The sequence below is a fragment of the Ptychodera flava genome, chromosome 21, assembly GCF_041260155.1.
Source record: "Ptychodera flava strain L36383 chromosome 21, AS_Pfla_20210202, whole genome shotgun sequence".
NCBI classification, from domain to species: Eukaryota; Metazoa; Hemichordata; class Enteropneusta; family Ptychoderidae; genus Ptychodera; species Ptychodera flava.
The window spans coordinates 31,322,760-31,338,871 of record NC_091948.1 but is presented as its reverse complement, the minus strand read 5'-3'; the positions used below and the strand labels follow the sequence as shown (position 1 = coordinate 31,338,871).

General features: G+C 36.7%; 1 protein-coding gene across 2 annotated transcripts in view; it reads right to left on the bottom strand.

Moving 5' to 3' along the window:
* Positions 1-6,120: 6,120 nt before the first annotated feature.
* The window catches only part of LOC139122020 (ATP-binding cassette sub-family C member 8-like), a 52,121-nt gene continuing 42,129 nt past the window's right edge, over positions 6,121-16,112 (bottom strand). For both annotated transcript variants that reach the window (XM_070687382.1, XM_070687384.1), the window contains exons 21-30: positions 14,123-14,225; positions 12,978-13,091; positions 12,411-12,522; positions 11,104-11,231; positions 10,225-10,303; positions 9,310-9,418; positions 8,856-8,959; positions 8,292-8,425; positions 7,469-7,531; positions 6,121-7,030 (exon numbers count right to left, since the gene is read on the bottom strand). In XM_070687382.1, coding sequence (XP_070543483.1) covers positions 6,893-7,030; positions 7,469-7,531; positions 8,292-8,425; positions 8,856-8,959; positions 9,310-9,418; positions 10,225-10,303; positions 11,104-11,231; positions 12,411-12,522; positions 12,978-13,091; positions 14,123-14,225 — 1,084 coding nt within the window. In that variant the 3' untranslated portion in view covers positions 6,121-6,892. The remainder of the gene's footprint in view (positions 7,031-7,468; positions 7,532-8,291; positions 8,426-8,855; positions 8,960-9,309; positions 9,419-10,224; positions 10,304-11,103; positions 11,232-12,410; positions 12,523-12,977; positions 13,092-14,122; positions 14,226-16,112) is intronic.

The window sequence follows — 16,112 nt, the reverse complement described above, 5'->3', positions numbered from 1 at the left end:
CAAACGAAAGAGCATTGTTCACTTTTGTACTTAACTGAGATGAGAAGACAATGGCATCGGGACCGGAAACATCTTTAATTGCAAGACAAAGCGAATATTGCGAACTGAACGAGGGTTTTCAGTGGATGTAACTTTAACTCCGAGAGTTGCGGAATCTAACTCAGTAACCCGGTCATTCAGTCTAGAAACTAAAGTAGAACCGATAAATGAAAGGGTAAAAAAGATAAACTATGAAAAACGCGAACTCAAACAAAACAATTTAACTTAAAACTAACAGTGTTAGTTTAAGTTTAACTTCTTTTATGTTTTACCATAAACCCTGAAGCACGAGTCTCGCTTCAGGGTCTATGGTTTAACCTCTTTGTGGATTACCATGTAACTTTTTTCTTTTTCTCTCCGCTGTAATTAGAACCTTACAAACGGTAAGTATAATAAAACTACCATAATATACCGACAGGCTACCGTTCGTAAAATTTGCATATTTCAGTGTCGCAATGCTCGCTTCAATGTATATTTGTCACTTCAGATCATTCAACGAAATTGCCTTCATAATCTGGCTGAGACAAAGCGAATACAATTCGTTTTCACAACTGAACCATAATGTATTGTCTATATACAGTACTTGATCTGTGATGTTTAAATGGGTGTGACTAGACAGGTCACATCATGTTTGAATTTTAAGTGAAACTGCTCTGCTTACCGAAACTCTGACCATCACAATTTGCACAAGTCACAGTTTTAAAATAATTATTGAGAACGGTTTCGACGAATCAATACGAGTTTCAATATCTCTCAAGAGACAACGTACATGTTGCTCAGCTAGGGCAATGTATGGATGTAACTAGCGAGCACGGGGCCACTGAAGGGATCAGAAAGCCACTCCGTGGATGATAATCAACCCTTATTATTGACAGCTACAGATTTTAAGATCCCAACATAAGCGTTACATCGAAAGTGATAAGTGACGCATGCAGTCAGTCGGACTTTGGATTCTGATTGAAGTTGCCCTCAGATATGTGTGAATTGAAGACAAACATTAGTCTTGTCCGACGCGGCACACGATCGCAATAAACGGCGACTTCGTGTTGATCATTTTCGGTACAGCAAAAGTAGGAATTTTTGCTGTATTACTGTGAGCAAAAAATGTGCATTGTGTTTCTTCCTCCATGTATGTGAACGTATTTCAACAAATATTTATGATCCCTTCTCATGGTTTTCAGCCAAGTACGTTCTGCGTCCTTGTTTCCTGAAACTCAAATTTCTGCATTTATAACTGCAAGCCAGCTTAATTATTTCTCTTCAGTTAAACAGAGTGGGAATTGTAAACTTTGACCCCCTCTAATAATTTTGAATGTAAAATTTGACCCCCCTAAAAACAGCTTTGTAAAAGTTAACCCCCTTGATTTCCACCGGCACCCCCTCCCATATAGACTGAAAGATTCAGTCGTATGCTGGCGCTCCGGCGCACTACGACCTACTAAAGGGTCGTAGGTCAAAAGTCAAATTGGTCAAAAATGGGCTGAGAATCTAAGTCTCATTGACAGTTACAAAGACACTTTATTCAGTCGTCTTAATTCAACAGGAATTGTTAGCAATTCAGAAAATGATTTAAATTGGAAGATTTTCCATAGAGGCCAAGTCACAGGCAGCTTGGCCAAAGTTTCAATTTAAGCGATGGGAAATGCCATATTTGTGGCCAAGAAGAAACACTTGATCACATCTTATTTGAGTGTAAATATGTAAAAGAAATCTGGGAGAAATGTATTTCTTTCTTTGTCAGAAAATACAACTTTGATAAAAATATCAATATCTAAAGATTAGCAATTGCAGGAATCGAAAATAACGCAACATCTGACATAATTTATTGTATTACTTCCTCTGTAAAATACACTGTGTGGAATATTCGAAATTCAGTTAATCTTGATGAAATTAAAGTTTCCCTTCAATATTATGTTATGCACTTAAAATGTTATCTTTCCTCATGGATGAACACATTATACTTCACTTATAAGATGATGAACAAAACTGAGGATTTTATCACAAAGTTTTCAAGCCTTGTAAGACTTGAAGGAGAAGAATGCACCTTCAATGCATTCATATGATGATCTTTGTAATTAAACAGCTAATTATTTTTTGTTTGTTTTTTGTTTCAGTCAAGACGCACTGTAATTTTAATGCATTCACAGTTATGTAGATTTGTTTTATTTGCGACCATGTTGAAATAAATTTATCTTTTTCAAAAACAGAAGGGTCGTAGGTCGCAGTGCGCCGGAGCGCCCGCACACGACTGAATCTGTCAGTGTACCCCTCCCCGTAAAAAAGCGAATGCTCCCTTTATACCACAAAGCAGGTGAGATGTTTCGCAGTGTTCGTATGTCAATGAAACACATGTATTATTTTTCAGATGGCTAAATAAGCACTTGTGCTTATCACTGTTTTGGATTGTTTATCGTGTTTTTAGTTTTTAACATTGTCTCCTATGGCTCATGCACACAGGTGGGTCATGACGAGCAAACACCGCGTGCGCACCGCACCGAGTAACTGGAGAGGTAGTTCGTACTTGTCCATCACACAGTAGCTCATTAAAATATGCCTAATTCAGAACATGGATAATCATAACCATTTCAACTATCACTGAGCACACACCTCCTTGTACATTCCGTTCGATTGCCCTTTTGCAGGCTTTCACAATTTTTTTCAAACAAACCCTTTTCATTAATTAATATTTGCCGGGTTGCCCCCACTCGCCGTGTTCCAAATCGCTCTATCCACTGAATGGGTACCGGGTCCTTCTACTACTAGTACTGTAAATGTGCTTTAGGAACGGACCGATGATGTACTGTATACGCGTCCCCCTTTTTTATCTGGTCTTAAGCGGACGTGATGCTGTTGTGTCCGAAAATGGCGCAAGAACACAGAAATTGCGGGAAAGAATAAATTGAAAATGTTGAAAAGACTCCGTTGGAATGAGTATGACAGTGTGTACGCATGCGTGGACGAGTACCGTATGAACTCAAAACGTATGGCCAAAGCGCGGATGAGTCGATCATGTTATACAATCATGAATTAAATTATCTTTTATCCAAAAGGAGGTAGTCGGATAAAAATTAAAACCCCACTCTACAATGAATAGTGGAACTGTACTTCTCTTTAGGCGTTACGTCATTGTCCTTGCATGCATTCAAGAATGGATGTCCATTGTCCAAGAATGAGTAGCCTCCTTTATGTAAGTCATATTCAACTGTCCAGACAAAAGAAATTCCTGTGTGCTTTTGTAAGGTACGATACTGGCCTGGAGTGTCCTGTGCTATTTCACATTCACTTCAAACCATCGTCAAGGAAGGGGTTGCCCAGGCTTCTTCGTGAAGTCATGGAGGTCAAGTGTTGTTTCAACACAAGAGAAACTGGCTCATTTGAGTGAGAAATGTTGGTAAAAGCATGGTCACTCTACTCATGGAACTCAGAAAAAAACCCTACGCTCAAATTAGTAGCTGTTTTTTGATAAACATTTTATTACGTTGCCTTTTAATATGCAAAATACTCCTGGCTTGAAACTTTTTCACATTTACAACGTTATATCATCAAGAAATTCTAAAAACAAATATGTACTGTAATTACCATACATTTTAAAACGTCTGTTGAATCACGATCCCTCCACCCACTGCATGCTCCTGGGACTGTGGTTTGATTGAATCAGTACTATGAAGGTAAATAAACAATTCACCTCCATGGTCAGCCTATTAAAGGCATGACATGTGTGATGCTGTGAAGAGAAGCGCCCTCACCATAATTTGCGTCGTAACTTTACTGTAGTAGCCAATGACAGTGATCATAAGATTAGAATGAATTGTCAGTGTTTGATGTTTTTACAAAATCAAGCAAGGGCTTTTATGCCTGTATTAGGTAACACTGCCCCTGCATTCGAAAGAGAGAGGTATCCAGTCGCCATCGACAAAGTTCCTTAAAAAATCAGGCTGCAAAATTCTGTGAAATTTTAACTTCTATTAGCCACATCAAGCTTTCTTTGTAAAACATGTAATAATAGCAAATAAAGTTGAGAGTATCGCTAGTAAAGGTATTAAAGATATCATTTACTTTAAACTGATCATCAATAGCGCGTCCCTCCATAAGAGCTCAAAAAAATTATCCTTTCACCTATATTATGAGTATGGTCTTGTGTATTTTGCATAGATATGGTGAACTCAGCAGTTTATTAAAATACTTATGTTCCAAAAGAAACTCAAATCTACTTCCGAGTACCTCCAGGCTCCGTGCTCAATCCCAAAGAGGGGTGAGACCCATGAACATACCATAGACCCTCTTGCAGACTATTAGGCTGCGTTCACAAAAAACAGTTAGGGGAGCTACAGGAATTCAGGGGGATTCCAAAATTTTTGGGGTAGTAGAGGGGGACTTGAAAGTTTTGCTCTGCCTATAGGAGGGCACTTGAAAAGTTTTGGTTCCCTTTAATACGATTCGAATGTTTGGTGGGTAATTCAATGAAAATTTGATAACATTTTTATGTCATCCAATTGTTGCAATTTTAGTAACAATTAAAGAAAATCTTGAACCATTTTGTCACATTTCATTACTTTTGTCCCGAAAAAATCTAAAACTGTGTGAATTTTTGTAAAAAAAACACAAACAAACAAGTAGGACTGGGTAACCAGGCAGACGCTGCGACTGTTGATAATTTTTTCAATATTTCTATGCAGTGTATCTGATACAATTTTCTTGCTGTTTCCCTATAGCATGCTGAAACACATAATATTCAGTTTGTCGACAAAAGCTTGCATATGAATATTGGGTGATAATCGAATTAGAGTCCAGACTGAGAGTCATTTGTCGATGATACAAATGCTGGGTATATATTCACAGGCTATGGTGGCAAGCTGAATACTGCCTGGACAGTTCAACACGCTGTAGAAAGTAGAACAAGAATGCAGTTGTATAAACTGAACAAAATTATTGTCAAAATTATCAAAGTTAATACAGCTACTGCCCTGCTTCTTCCCACTGGCAGTGTTACTGTCATTGTATACGTGCAGTGACAGAGATAGCTCTGGCTTATGGAAGTGGATGAACAGTTCGCGTCATGTGACACTCATGACAGTGAAACATACTTTTACACAAGATCAGACAAGACAGCAACACATGGAAGACCAGGAAACTTGGAAGTTATCAGGGATTCTTGAATTCTAGCGTATGAAAATAATCCAATATTAAAGAAAAAGACGGTGTCACCATGCTTGATTTTCTAAATTTTCACATTTTCCTCGTAAAATAACACAAAAGTAAAACTTTGTACAGTAGGCTAGGCAACTACAAATTTAAGACAAAATGTATCAAAAGGTTTCTATGAGCAATGTTCGAGCACAGCCATGGGGACACTATGAAATGTCCGTAAACAGCCGCTGTGTCACTATATTTTTCTGATTTTGGTCAAGTCATAGTCTATCAAAGCACGTCTCAAACCACTTTGTAATTTCATATATAATATGTACAGGGTCCATACACTCCCGGAAAGTCCTTCAAAATGAAACTGAATCCCGAAAAATTGATAATCCACCCATAGTTTTCAAAAATGACAAAATGATCATGCATGATATTGTAAAAATGACAAATTGTAAAAAATGTCCAGAACATTGTATTGCGGACCTCAAGCGTCATTGGAAATTGCTGAAAAAGTCCTTGAAAGGTCCATGAATTTTAAACTACTGTAAGGGTGATTTCATTGACATTTGTGAAAATACTGATCGAATTTGCATATCTGATTTTTGAATGTTAAATGTGTATTGGGTGAGTGCAATGCCACCTAAAGTTGTAAGTTTTAGTTACTTGGTCTGACCTGGCTTAAACGCTAAGGTTCTTTGTTTTGAATGCTTCACTGCTCAAAAGAGCTCCCGTTGTTCAGATGCAAATGAGGTTGAAAAAAAACTACTGGTAAGATTCTTCTGATCTTTACTTTCAACTGTAGAGTTTATAAGTTTATTGTTGTATTTTGGACTCTCACCATGTATCTTATATATGGGCAAAATGGAAACATTGGTTCACTGTGTCACTTCATTCAAAGATGTATTATACATACTATTCATACAAAAATCAAGCAAAGTTTAGCTGTGTGGTTGAAAAATATGGCGTATTTGTGAACACATAAATTATACAGCAGGATGACTGTCTTGAAAATCAATCACAGAAGACAAAAAGAAAATTTTAATGAACACTTTACAAAAAGGATCGCGAGACTGATATATAGTGAGAAGGTTGCAAAGCACCAGAAGTATTATGTGATGAAACATCGGCAAATGTTATTATTCGACAGGGCAGACACCTTGCTGTGAAAATCAAAGCAAAAAACGTATAAGTTACTAACACCAAGATATTAACATATTACACATTTCATCTTGTCCAGTCTACAAAAGATATTTCAAGCGTCAAATTATGTCTTCTAAGTCATGAGAAGAAATACTTTTACTATTCAAAACACGATCATAGAAAGAATCATCTTCCTGTAGTGTGATGAGGAGATAAAAACACATCAGACGACATTTTGACACATGATGCTTACCAAGGATGGGCATATCGCAATCAAATTTACAAATGAGAGTTTACTTTTCGAATGTCTTTTTAGAGTATAGTTCTATACTGCTCCCGTAACCAAAGTCCTTTCATGTCATACCTGTATACAAATCAGTATTTTCAAAACAATATACTAAACAAAATTCTTCAAACATCTAGTGTCAGCTAGTCATTAGACTAATATATCGTTTACATCGAGAGTACTATATGGCATGAATGCTCATTTATAGTTGGACCGATACTGGATCCACGTTTACATCTCAAAAAGGCGGCAGAACAATAGACTGTAAATGACGGCTTTAACAGGAGGGTCTCATCGTCCTTCTCGAACCATTGAGGCGAAAACACTTGTTTCCTTCATCAGGAGATTGGATGGTGTATCAAATTCCACTATTTTGCCCTCACTTAGAACCAAAATCTTGTCATAATTCAGTATGGTACCAATACGATGCTGAAGAAGAAATAAAAATGCCCATTAGCACAGATAACAAGATTGTAGACACAGTACAACAATAATCTATCATAACAAAGCAAAATGTAGAATCATTTATTTATAACAAACGAAAATGTTTTGCAAGGAAAGTAAGAGGCCAATCTATTCCGATGTCTTCCTCATTACCGGTAAGAAAATATCAGTTACCCATCCAATCTTGGAAAGTTTATTCGCGATGAACTCCGCTAATTTTGCCCACACACCAGAAACGCCCTTACAGCTCAAATTCTCGTCACAGATTTTTGACGTCTTCAGTGTAATCATACAGAGCTGTTCAAAGATATTTCCGCGACACCTATACAGTCATATACATAAATATTTTTGTTCTTATCTGCTGAAGTGTCAAAATCTATAAGTATACCCTGTTACTGACAACAGAAATTTAACTGAACTTACGGCAATGGTGATAATAGTGCAGTTATCAAAATTATTGGCAATAACTTCTTGAACAACAGCGTCCTGTAATGTAAGAGAAATAATGCTAAACATGTCAACTGCCCTTTTTGTAAACGAACATCATCGTGGTGCACACATGCTATTTTATTATCAAATGTTTCCAAGCACTGTAACATCACATTAGTTCTGATGAGTATAATATGGGTCGGGAGGCATGTTGCACCCGGCACAACGATCCAGAAAGTTCGATGTCTTGAACTTATATGTTATTACTATTATATGTTCATGACGGCCGAGAACGTGGAAACACTAATGGTGGTCATCTGCTGACCACTTTTGGCTTGAATATTATGAAATGGTCAATTGTACTGGGAAACATAATACGCGCTTATGTATTTTGGGTTTCGCTTATTTAGTTTTGCTGATTCATCACAGCCAAAATTCGATTACTAGAGGGAAAGAATGAAAAACACCTGCCAATAAGTCAAGCAACTATACCGTTAACACGTTAACTAACATTATTTTCATTTGTGATAAACCTTTGAAACGTTAGATGACGCTGCAAAAACTACATGCGCGAAACCCAAAATACATGAGCGGGTGTTATATTCACATACAGTGGTCGTGGCAGGGAGGTAATTTGGCAGAGTGGATGTTTTGGATGTTGCGTTTGACCGTAATGAAAAAGCAAAACAAGTTTCCTAATGATGATTTCTTCTTGGGCCAGTCTTTCATGAAATAAGCTACGGACACACACAGTAGATTAATTTAAACAGTATGTCTAAGCGTGCTCAATTCTTCATCTGCGATTCATGTTACTTACTGTTGCCGTATCGATTGAAGCAGTGGCTTCATCCATCACAAGTATCTTCGACCTCCGTAGAAAGGCTCTTGCCAAACAGAAAAGCTGCCTTTGCCCAACACTAAAATTTTCTCCTCCTTCTAGAATTTCCCCGTCTGTGAAAACGATTAATTAAGCACTTTACTCTACTAAGTATATATTATTAGAAATGCTCTGTAGTTAAAATTTGTCAATGATATCTGCATAGCCAATTTAAGTTATCTTTTTGTGTGTATTTACTGATTCTAAATTCGGTAATGCAGTTCAATTTGGGTATTTTATATAGTAGTCAAGGATTGCGCATTTACTTTTGCGAAAACAATTGCCTGCGAGCGAAATTATTTCCTTTTAGCAACATCCACTTTCATTAAGATCTTGCCTGTAAAAAGTGTCATAAATTAGCATCACAGCCGTAATATTTTCCATAAAAGTCAAATCGTAATCTCTGATTTTTCGGGGTCCTTGTTAAAGCTGCTCTCAAGATACGTTGCTTCATTTTTAATACGTTGCTGGAAAATCGTGTTCGAAGACATTTTTTATTCTTACCTAATTGTCCTGGTAGTTCTTTTATAATATCTTTCAGTTGAGCTGTTTCAAGGGCTTTCCAAAGCGAGTCATCATCCAGTTTTTTTGCTGGATCTAAGTTATACCTGGTGTATAATGAACGATAGTAAGTGGGTCTCGAGTGAACCACAGAGTAAGATAGACTGTCTATGATGTTACTCTGTGAGTGAACATAGAATCTTAAATACCAAAGAAAAGCCGCACAAGGGATTTCAGTAAGACCACATGACGTCACTATTTTTATTCAAAACTTGCCCAAAAGAATTCTTCAGATCGGCGTAGTTATTTTGACTTTCAGGGTATAATCTTGCAAGAATTGTTTAATTGAAATTGATTACCGTTGTACAGGAAAATATTCAGGTTAGAAGATGATGACGCGGGGCCGTTTTCATGTTTCAACAGATCCCGATGTAAAGACATAGATATTCCAACTCACCTCACAGTACCAGAGAAGAGAACGGGATCTTGTGGTATAATGGCCAATCGATTACGTAGTGACAACAGTGGCGTGGCAGATATATCAACATCGTCAATTAATATTTTACCTGATTTAGAGGGAAATAGGGATTTTATTAGTAACAGACTTTTTACTCTTTTATCGTTTTGCTATGTGTTTTTTTCTGGTTCATCACAATTTGGATCTATTCTTCACTTTGTTTGTTTGTTTGTTTGTTTGTTTGTTTATAATCTTTGATCAATCTGGACCTCGAGCATTATTCGAACCAACATATGAAAACAATTACGTGTATTTTCGTAAATAAATGAAAATAATCATTCAAATATACTTTTTATTAATATTAGTGATATTTAGAAATTTTTCTGCGTTTGTCATCAGTTAATCTTGTTCATTTCTATCATTTCTGGGGAAAAACATGATTGTTGTAATTATAATGGGAGGGATGTTGCAAAAATCCATTATTTGAACGATGAAAACGTACGCGATCGTTCACAAATTGACATGCGCATTGCATGGAATAAATCCTGACCCAGTCAAGATCATGTTAAACACCGGTCAAGGTCATTTTAACTTAATCAAACACCATTTTTTTTCGTAGAAAATCATGGGAAAAACCATGCTACTGAAGGTTGCTTGAACCGAAGATGATGGCTCCCCATACCGTGTTTGGAAACTATTCGTCATGGCAATATTTACATATAACTACCTAAAATGCTAAACAAGAGCTGGTCGTTTACATAATCACTCATGAAAGAATGCAACAACGACCTTAGTTGAGGCACAGTCCCTCCACAAGTGTGTGAAGGGACTGTGGTTGAGGCGACGTAGATAAAGGGCTGAGCCACTTCACAATGTAAAGATAGCATTAAAGAAAGAAACACCATTCATTGGTACCTTTGAATGTCTGGATTATTCTAAATAAGGCTAAAGTTAAGGAAGACTTTCCACTTCCCGTCCTACCACAGATACCAATCTGAAAAGAAAAAGAACTGTTAAGACAAAAATACTAGTGACAACTGCTACCTTCCAATTTCAGATACTAATGACGTCAATCACTTTTGTCGGTAGTCAGTAACACTGCTTTGAAATATCGTCATTTTGATGATCGAGTCCTTTCATAAAATGAACCGTAGCGTTTTGGAGAATTTTTGTTATATGCTTATACATTGACTACAGTTCTAATCTTTTCGAAAATGGTTAAATTGAAAAATTATTATGTATTATTCTAAACTTTAGGAGGTACGGGATTTTATTCGGTTGACTGAAGTTTGGTAACACATGTGTAAAAATAATATTTACAATTACGCTAAGATCACGATTTGTCGTCTGCCCTCAGTGTGGTGCTCATGGTGACAATTTTTATGATAATCTCGCCTTCGGCTCTAGGGAGAGAACCATATTGCCTCAGCATACACATTGTTATCTTGCCCTCAGTATAATTTCTAAATACGTTTAGGCATAAAAATAGTATTACTTGTTGAACTTCTAAATTACCCAAAGACAAAAGAGGTACAAATCAGCATCTTAATCTGGAAGTGACCAAGGATAGTTAACATTAATTGTGTCTGATGATCACTGTATAGTCTGTGATACTGGTACGGACATAATAACTTTCACGAAGTGTGTTTGTGTTTATGATATACTATTACATACTGACAAACACATGTACTGTGTTTGTGTTGTTTTATGCATTGATGATGTGCATTTGTATCTGTCTGTGCTTGTCTTTCTGTGTCTGCCCAATTTACGAACAGAATAAGAAGTGTACAATACCTTCTGCCCAGATTTAACATGCAATGTGATGTGTCGAAGGACAGCGTCCAGATGATCGGCGTACCTAACAGAGATGTTCTGAAATTTGATGTCGCCGTTGCTCGGCCAGTTGTCTGTCGGCGATTTTCCTGTAAAGTCAATCGCCAACCGGCATTGTTTTATCAAAAATAAAAATGCATCAAATACATATGTGTCAGCGAAAATCATTTTATGGCACCTTTCGGTAAGGATCTGTTAAAGGTCACGCTTTATCACATAATCTTGACATTTTACAATACTGAAGTCATGCATTCGCAGTTATAATGTTCCTTTCATTATCAAAATTTAAATGACAGCTTTGTGTCTTATTAGAGCAAATGAGATTTTACGATGACACTGCTTCACGGACAAACGGCTCCGTCAAGTTTTAATGATTTGATCCAAACTGTGTTGACTATTAAATTCGCCCATCATGGAGTACGTTAAACTATATAGCTTTGATTACTTATCCTCAACATGCATATTCTACTTCATCATTCTTTAAAAATCCCCTGACAACAAAATAGATCAGGCTGGTGACCCACAGAGCAGAAGCTCGTCAAAGCTGACATCATTGGGCACTTTAAAAACAGCTGAAGCCACAAGGATCTAGTGAGTAATCTTGTGCCAGGTAGTCTGACATGAGCAGGATCTCTCCTGAAACTTTAATTTGATGGTGTGTGGTCAGGCGGAATGGAGGTTAGGAGGAGATGGAACGAGCTGTTTCATTGCGTAGAAGAGAAACCTGAAGAGCTTATTGATGAAAAGGTTCGACAAGGCCGTCAAATGGTTTGCTAAGTTTGTATTCACTTCTTTCCATCAGGATAATGAAAACTCGTATCAACAACCGCCATCATGGAAGACTCGTCCGTCCACTAAGCGTATTGTTAACACTGAGTATATTAAAAGCCCACCAAAAGGAACAACAAAACGAGCTGATGGTTTACTTGGGCGATGTTTTGGAAAAACACATGTAGTTCACTCTCTGACACAGCTTTCCACATTAGTAAACTGTCTATCGTTACAGTTCACATCTGGAAGTGCAAAGGTTAGGATTGTGAATCGTCTAAATCACCAGGTTGCAAATTTCAAATCCCGCCATTAAAGAAATGAAGACTGAAAGAATTGAAGATATTACACCCATTTCTCTCTGCTTTAAAACACGCGAGAGAATGCGAACAAATGTCAGGCTCATCGTTACTATAATCGTTATCTTCGCTTTCTTTCAGTGATGATGATTCGTATATAGCAACCTATTAAATGCTCATCTTGACATTGTATTTGCTTACCTTGATAATTTTCCAGTTCCAAGTCACTGTATTCGTCAATGCGCTGAACACTTTTAATGTATAACACAAGTTCACCACATTTACTGAACATCCAATTAGCTGACATTACCAGCTATATGAACGAAGATATATCAATACCATAATTGGGAATCGTAAGGAAAAATGACATGAAATAGAGATATTTTTCAAATGTATTTAGCATCTGACAAACGGTCTCCTTAATGAGATTACTTGCTAATGATATGTGATACCGTGATTGAATAAATAGAAAAAATAAATTTCTGTAAACTGTCACAGTAAAGAGATAACGAAAGTGACAAAATTCCCCTATGTTGATCCATGCAAGAGAAATAGAGAACAGGAGCTGGGAGCCTAATGGGTAAAGATGTAAACGTTCACAAAGGATTGAATAACTTCATAAGTTCTTATCTTCATTGAAACATGGTCTAGCACTAAGTGACTGGAAGGCTTTACACTTCACCATTAACTCCGGGAGCTAGTCAGTCATACACTGTCTGACACCAGATTAATGTTTCCAATGGTGGGACACATGTAGAATGCACTTACCGCAATAGTAGATGTGATACAAAGTCCAACATAGCTCGCTTCAATTCCTGATGTCAAGGCTACAGCAACTATTGCTACACACACAGCAAACAGTCCGACATAGTTGATCAAATTCTGAATCAGAAAGAAGACTATTGAGTATTAAATGATGTTCACCCCATCCCCACCCCTTGACATTTCCGACCATGGGTAAGGGCTATATTGTAAGGAATGGGTAAGATGTAGGTAGGTTTTCCTTCAGGGACAAGCGTATACCACTCACAGTCAGTGAGAAGATTTTGGGGCTTATATTTTATCCATAATGGCCGATATTGAGGCTCTTTTAACTTAAACTTGATTGTTTTATGTTGAATTTATAATGTTACATTGTATATTTTATGTTAAGTGTCATTTGCGTCGAATATTGCCAATGTTTGAAGTATTTAGAAATAGGATATGTAGAAAGCATCGGAAAAGTGTTCCGGCAATTAAGTTCATATGACCTTGTAAAATATGAATTTGCTGCGGCTGACCATAATAAATTTTCTTTGAAATGAAAATATATTACTAATTCGTACGAATGATGTTTGTGACGCCATTATTGGGGAATACTGATGATAATATATCATTTAATTTAATCATGAAAGAACAGATTGTCTACTTCAACGTTATGTTCAAGGTGAAACATGGAAAAAGAATTACACCATATTGAAGTTAAATAAGGTGCAACTGTTCATGCGTTATCTATAACTTTTATCAACCTGTCAATTCTTCTCCCAAAAATATTCAGAAAAATGTTCAGCTCAACCAATACAACATGTATTTGTGATTTATTGAATTTGAAAGCCTGGACAAGAATATGACATCATATGCTATACACAGCATTTTCAGTGACAAGGTAAACATTTTTCATTTCTATTATATTGAAAGGGGAATAAGAAGAAATCCATTCGTTTCATGAAAAATAGAAGGTAGATCTGAACAAACTGTTGACTGCTTCTCCATAACATTATGGATCATTGTGATTTTATATATATTGCCTGCCATGTATTTCAACCAAGTGATAAACATTGAAACCATGGTCTTTGTACAACGAATTGAACAACTTTTTCAGCAGAGAAGCCGATGACCAAGTATACGCTCTTTCCTAAATACTGACTACTCACCCCAAACATAGTGATCATTCTGACCGTTCCCCAGAAGGAAAGCATGGCTAACGAGTTCGAGTTCACATAGTTGTACATTTTACGTCGAAAGACGTGTTCCTTCCTAGGAAAAAAAGACAGTTTGAGTAGTATGCATCCCATATCACACTCAGTGACACTATTTTCAAAGAATTAAGTACTTTGGATGCTCACAATTAACCTCCTATCTCAGCATTCTTTCAAATATGAAATGTATGGACGTGACTTTATTAAAGTTTGTTGTCGCACTTCATTGCAAGCTTCTAAAAAATCTGTTCGTCCAAATCCTTTTATATTTAGTTGGTATATGCCGTTGGGTGATCTCATTCACATCATTAATAGTATCATAAAACTGTATACTTCATTATTTCTTGTTTTTTGGGGGGTTTGCATCCAAAAGTCTCAAAAGAAACGTATTCTCTATTTGACTTCGAATGTCGACTAAAGGATGGTGAGGATGACTCCAGAAAAAGCAAACGTAAATAAAGAACTGATGACTATTACATAATGGCATTTTCAAAGATTTTCGTTTGCATGAATATCTTTCCTTAAAGACAATCCATAAATTGGTTTGAAATGTGATCTGTCGCCTCTAACGATGACCCATGCAAGTTTTCTCAATTCGTGATTATACTGACATATTTACCATTGGGAGGAATTCCCCCACATAAACTAATTTGAGCATGTTTTAGGATATCGTTTGCAGGGATTCGATTGGGTCAAATATGAAATGAGATACATAATTTTCCTTGTAAAATTTGCCTTTTTTATAAAACAATTAAGCGATGTTGGTTGTGAGTGTGCGCCACAGGGGGCTCTTACTCCTTGTTTATTTGTGTCTGTGTTTGTTTGTGTGTATATGTTTGTGTTTGTTTATTTGTTATTTTTAAAAATATAACAGCGAAAAGTTGTTTTGTTAATGTTTGTCAATAAAGAGCAGTTTATTTATTTGTTTGTTTGTTTGTTGATATGTTTGTTTGTTGATATGTATTTCCGATGGTTAGGGTTAGGGTTAGGCTTAGGGTTAGGCTTAAGTTAGGGTTAGGGTTAGACTTATTCACTCCCTCTATATAGACGGAGTGAATAAGTCTAACCCTATAACCCTAACTTAAGGCTAACCCTAACCCAAACCCTAACCATCGGAAATACATATCAACCAACAAACAAACAAACAAACAAACAAACTGCTCTTTATTGACTAATATAAACAAAACAGCTTTCCGCTGTTATTTTATAAAAAATAACAAATAAACAAACACAAACAAATACACACAAACAAACACAGACACACTTTAACAAGGAGTAAGAGCCCCCTGTGTGTGCGCGCGCTAAGACGAGTGTCTACAATCATGACATATTGATGCGTTAACTATTAAATAGGAGTGCATCAGCAACATGACTTATTTGGAGTTATGCAGCAAGCCAGACTGTGGCTTTTATTGATCCATTGCGTATGTCGTATCTAGAATACTCCATGAACATTTGTTTCGTGTCCTTGTAGTGTTACTTTCTGCAAAGTAGCACGAGGAACATTACAGAATATAGTGTGACCCATGCACAGAACAGGAAGGACGGTAAAACGGGTAAACTGATTTGATGTGATATACAAAAAACAGTGCCGTGAGAGACTGTAGGCAAACGCAACGCTTGCACAACAAAAAAGAACTAATAATACTCGGGGGTGGGGGTTAGCTGTATTTTGATTACTACGTGCGCATTAACAAAAAACTATGTGTTATGGTTTAAACGCTACTGACAAAGTGAATATGCTTGATCTTCAAGTTTGTTTCTTGTTTGATGATTGTACTTTTAAAGGCAAATAATCTACACTGTAAGATCTGTTGTAGAACAGCTTTTTTCTTGTTCTCCTCCAGAGTAGGGGCGCCCAAGAATGAAAAATCTTCCCGTCCGAGGAAATTCGATAAAACTGTCAAATTATCTCAAATACAGCTGTATTGAGTAAACATCGTTA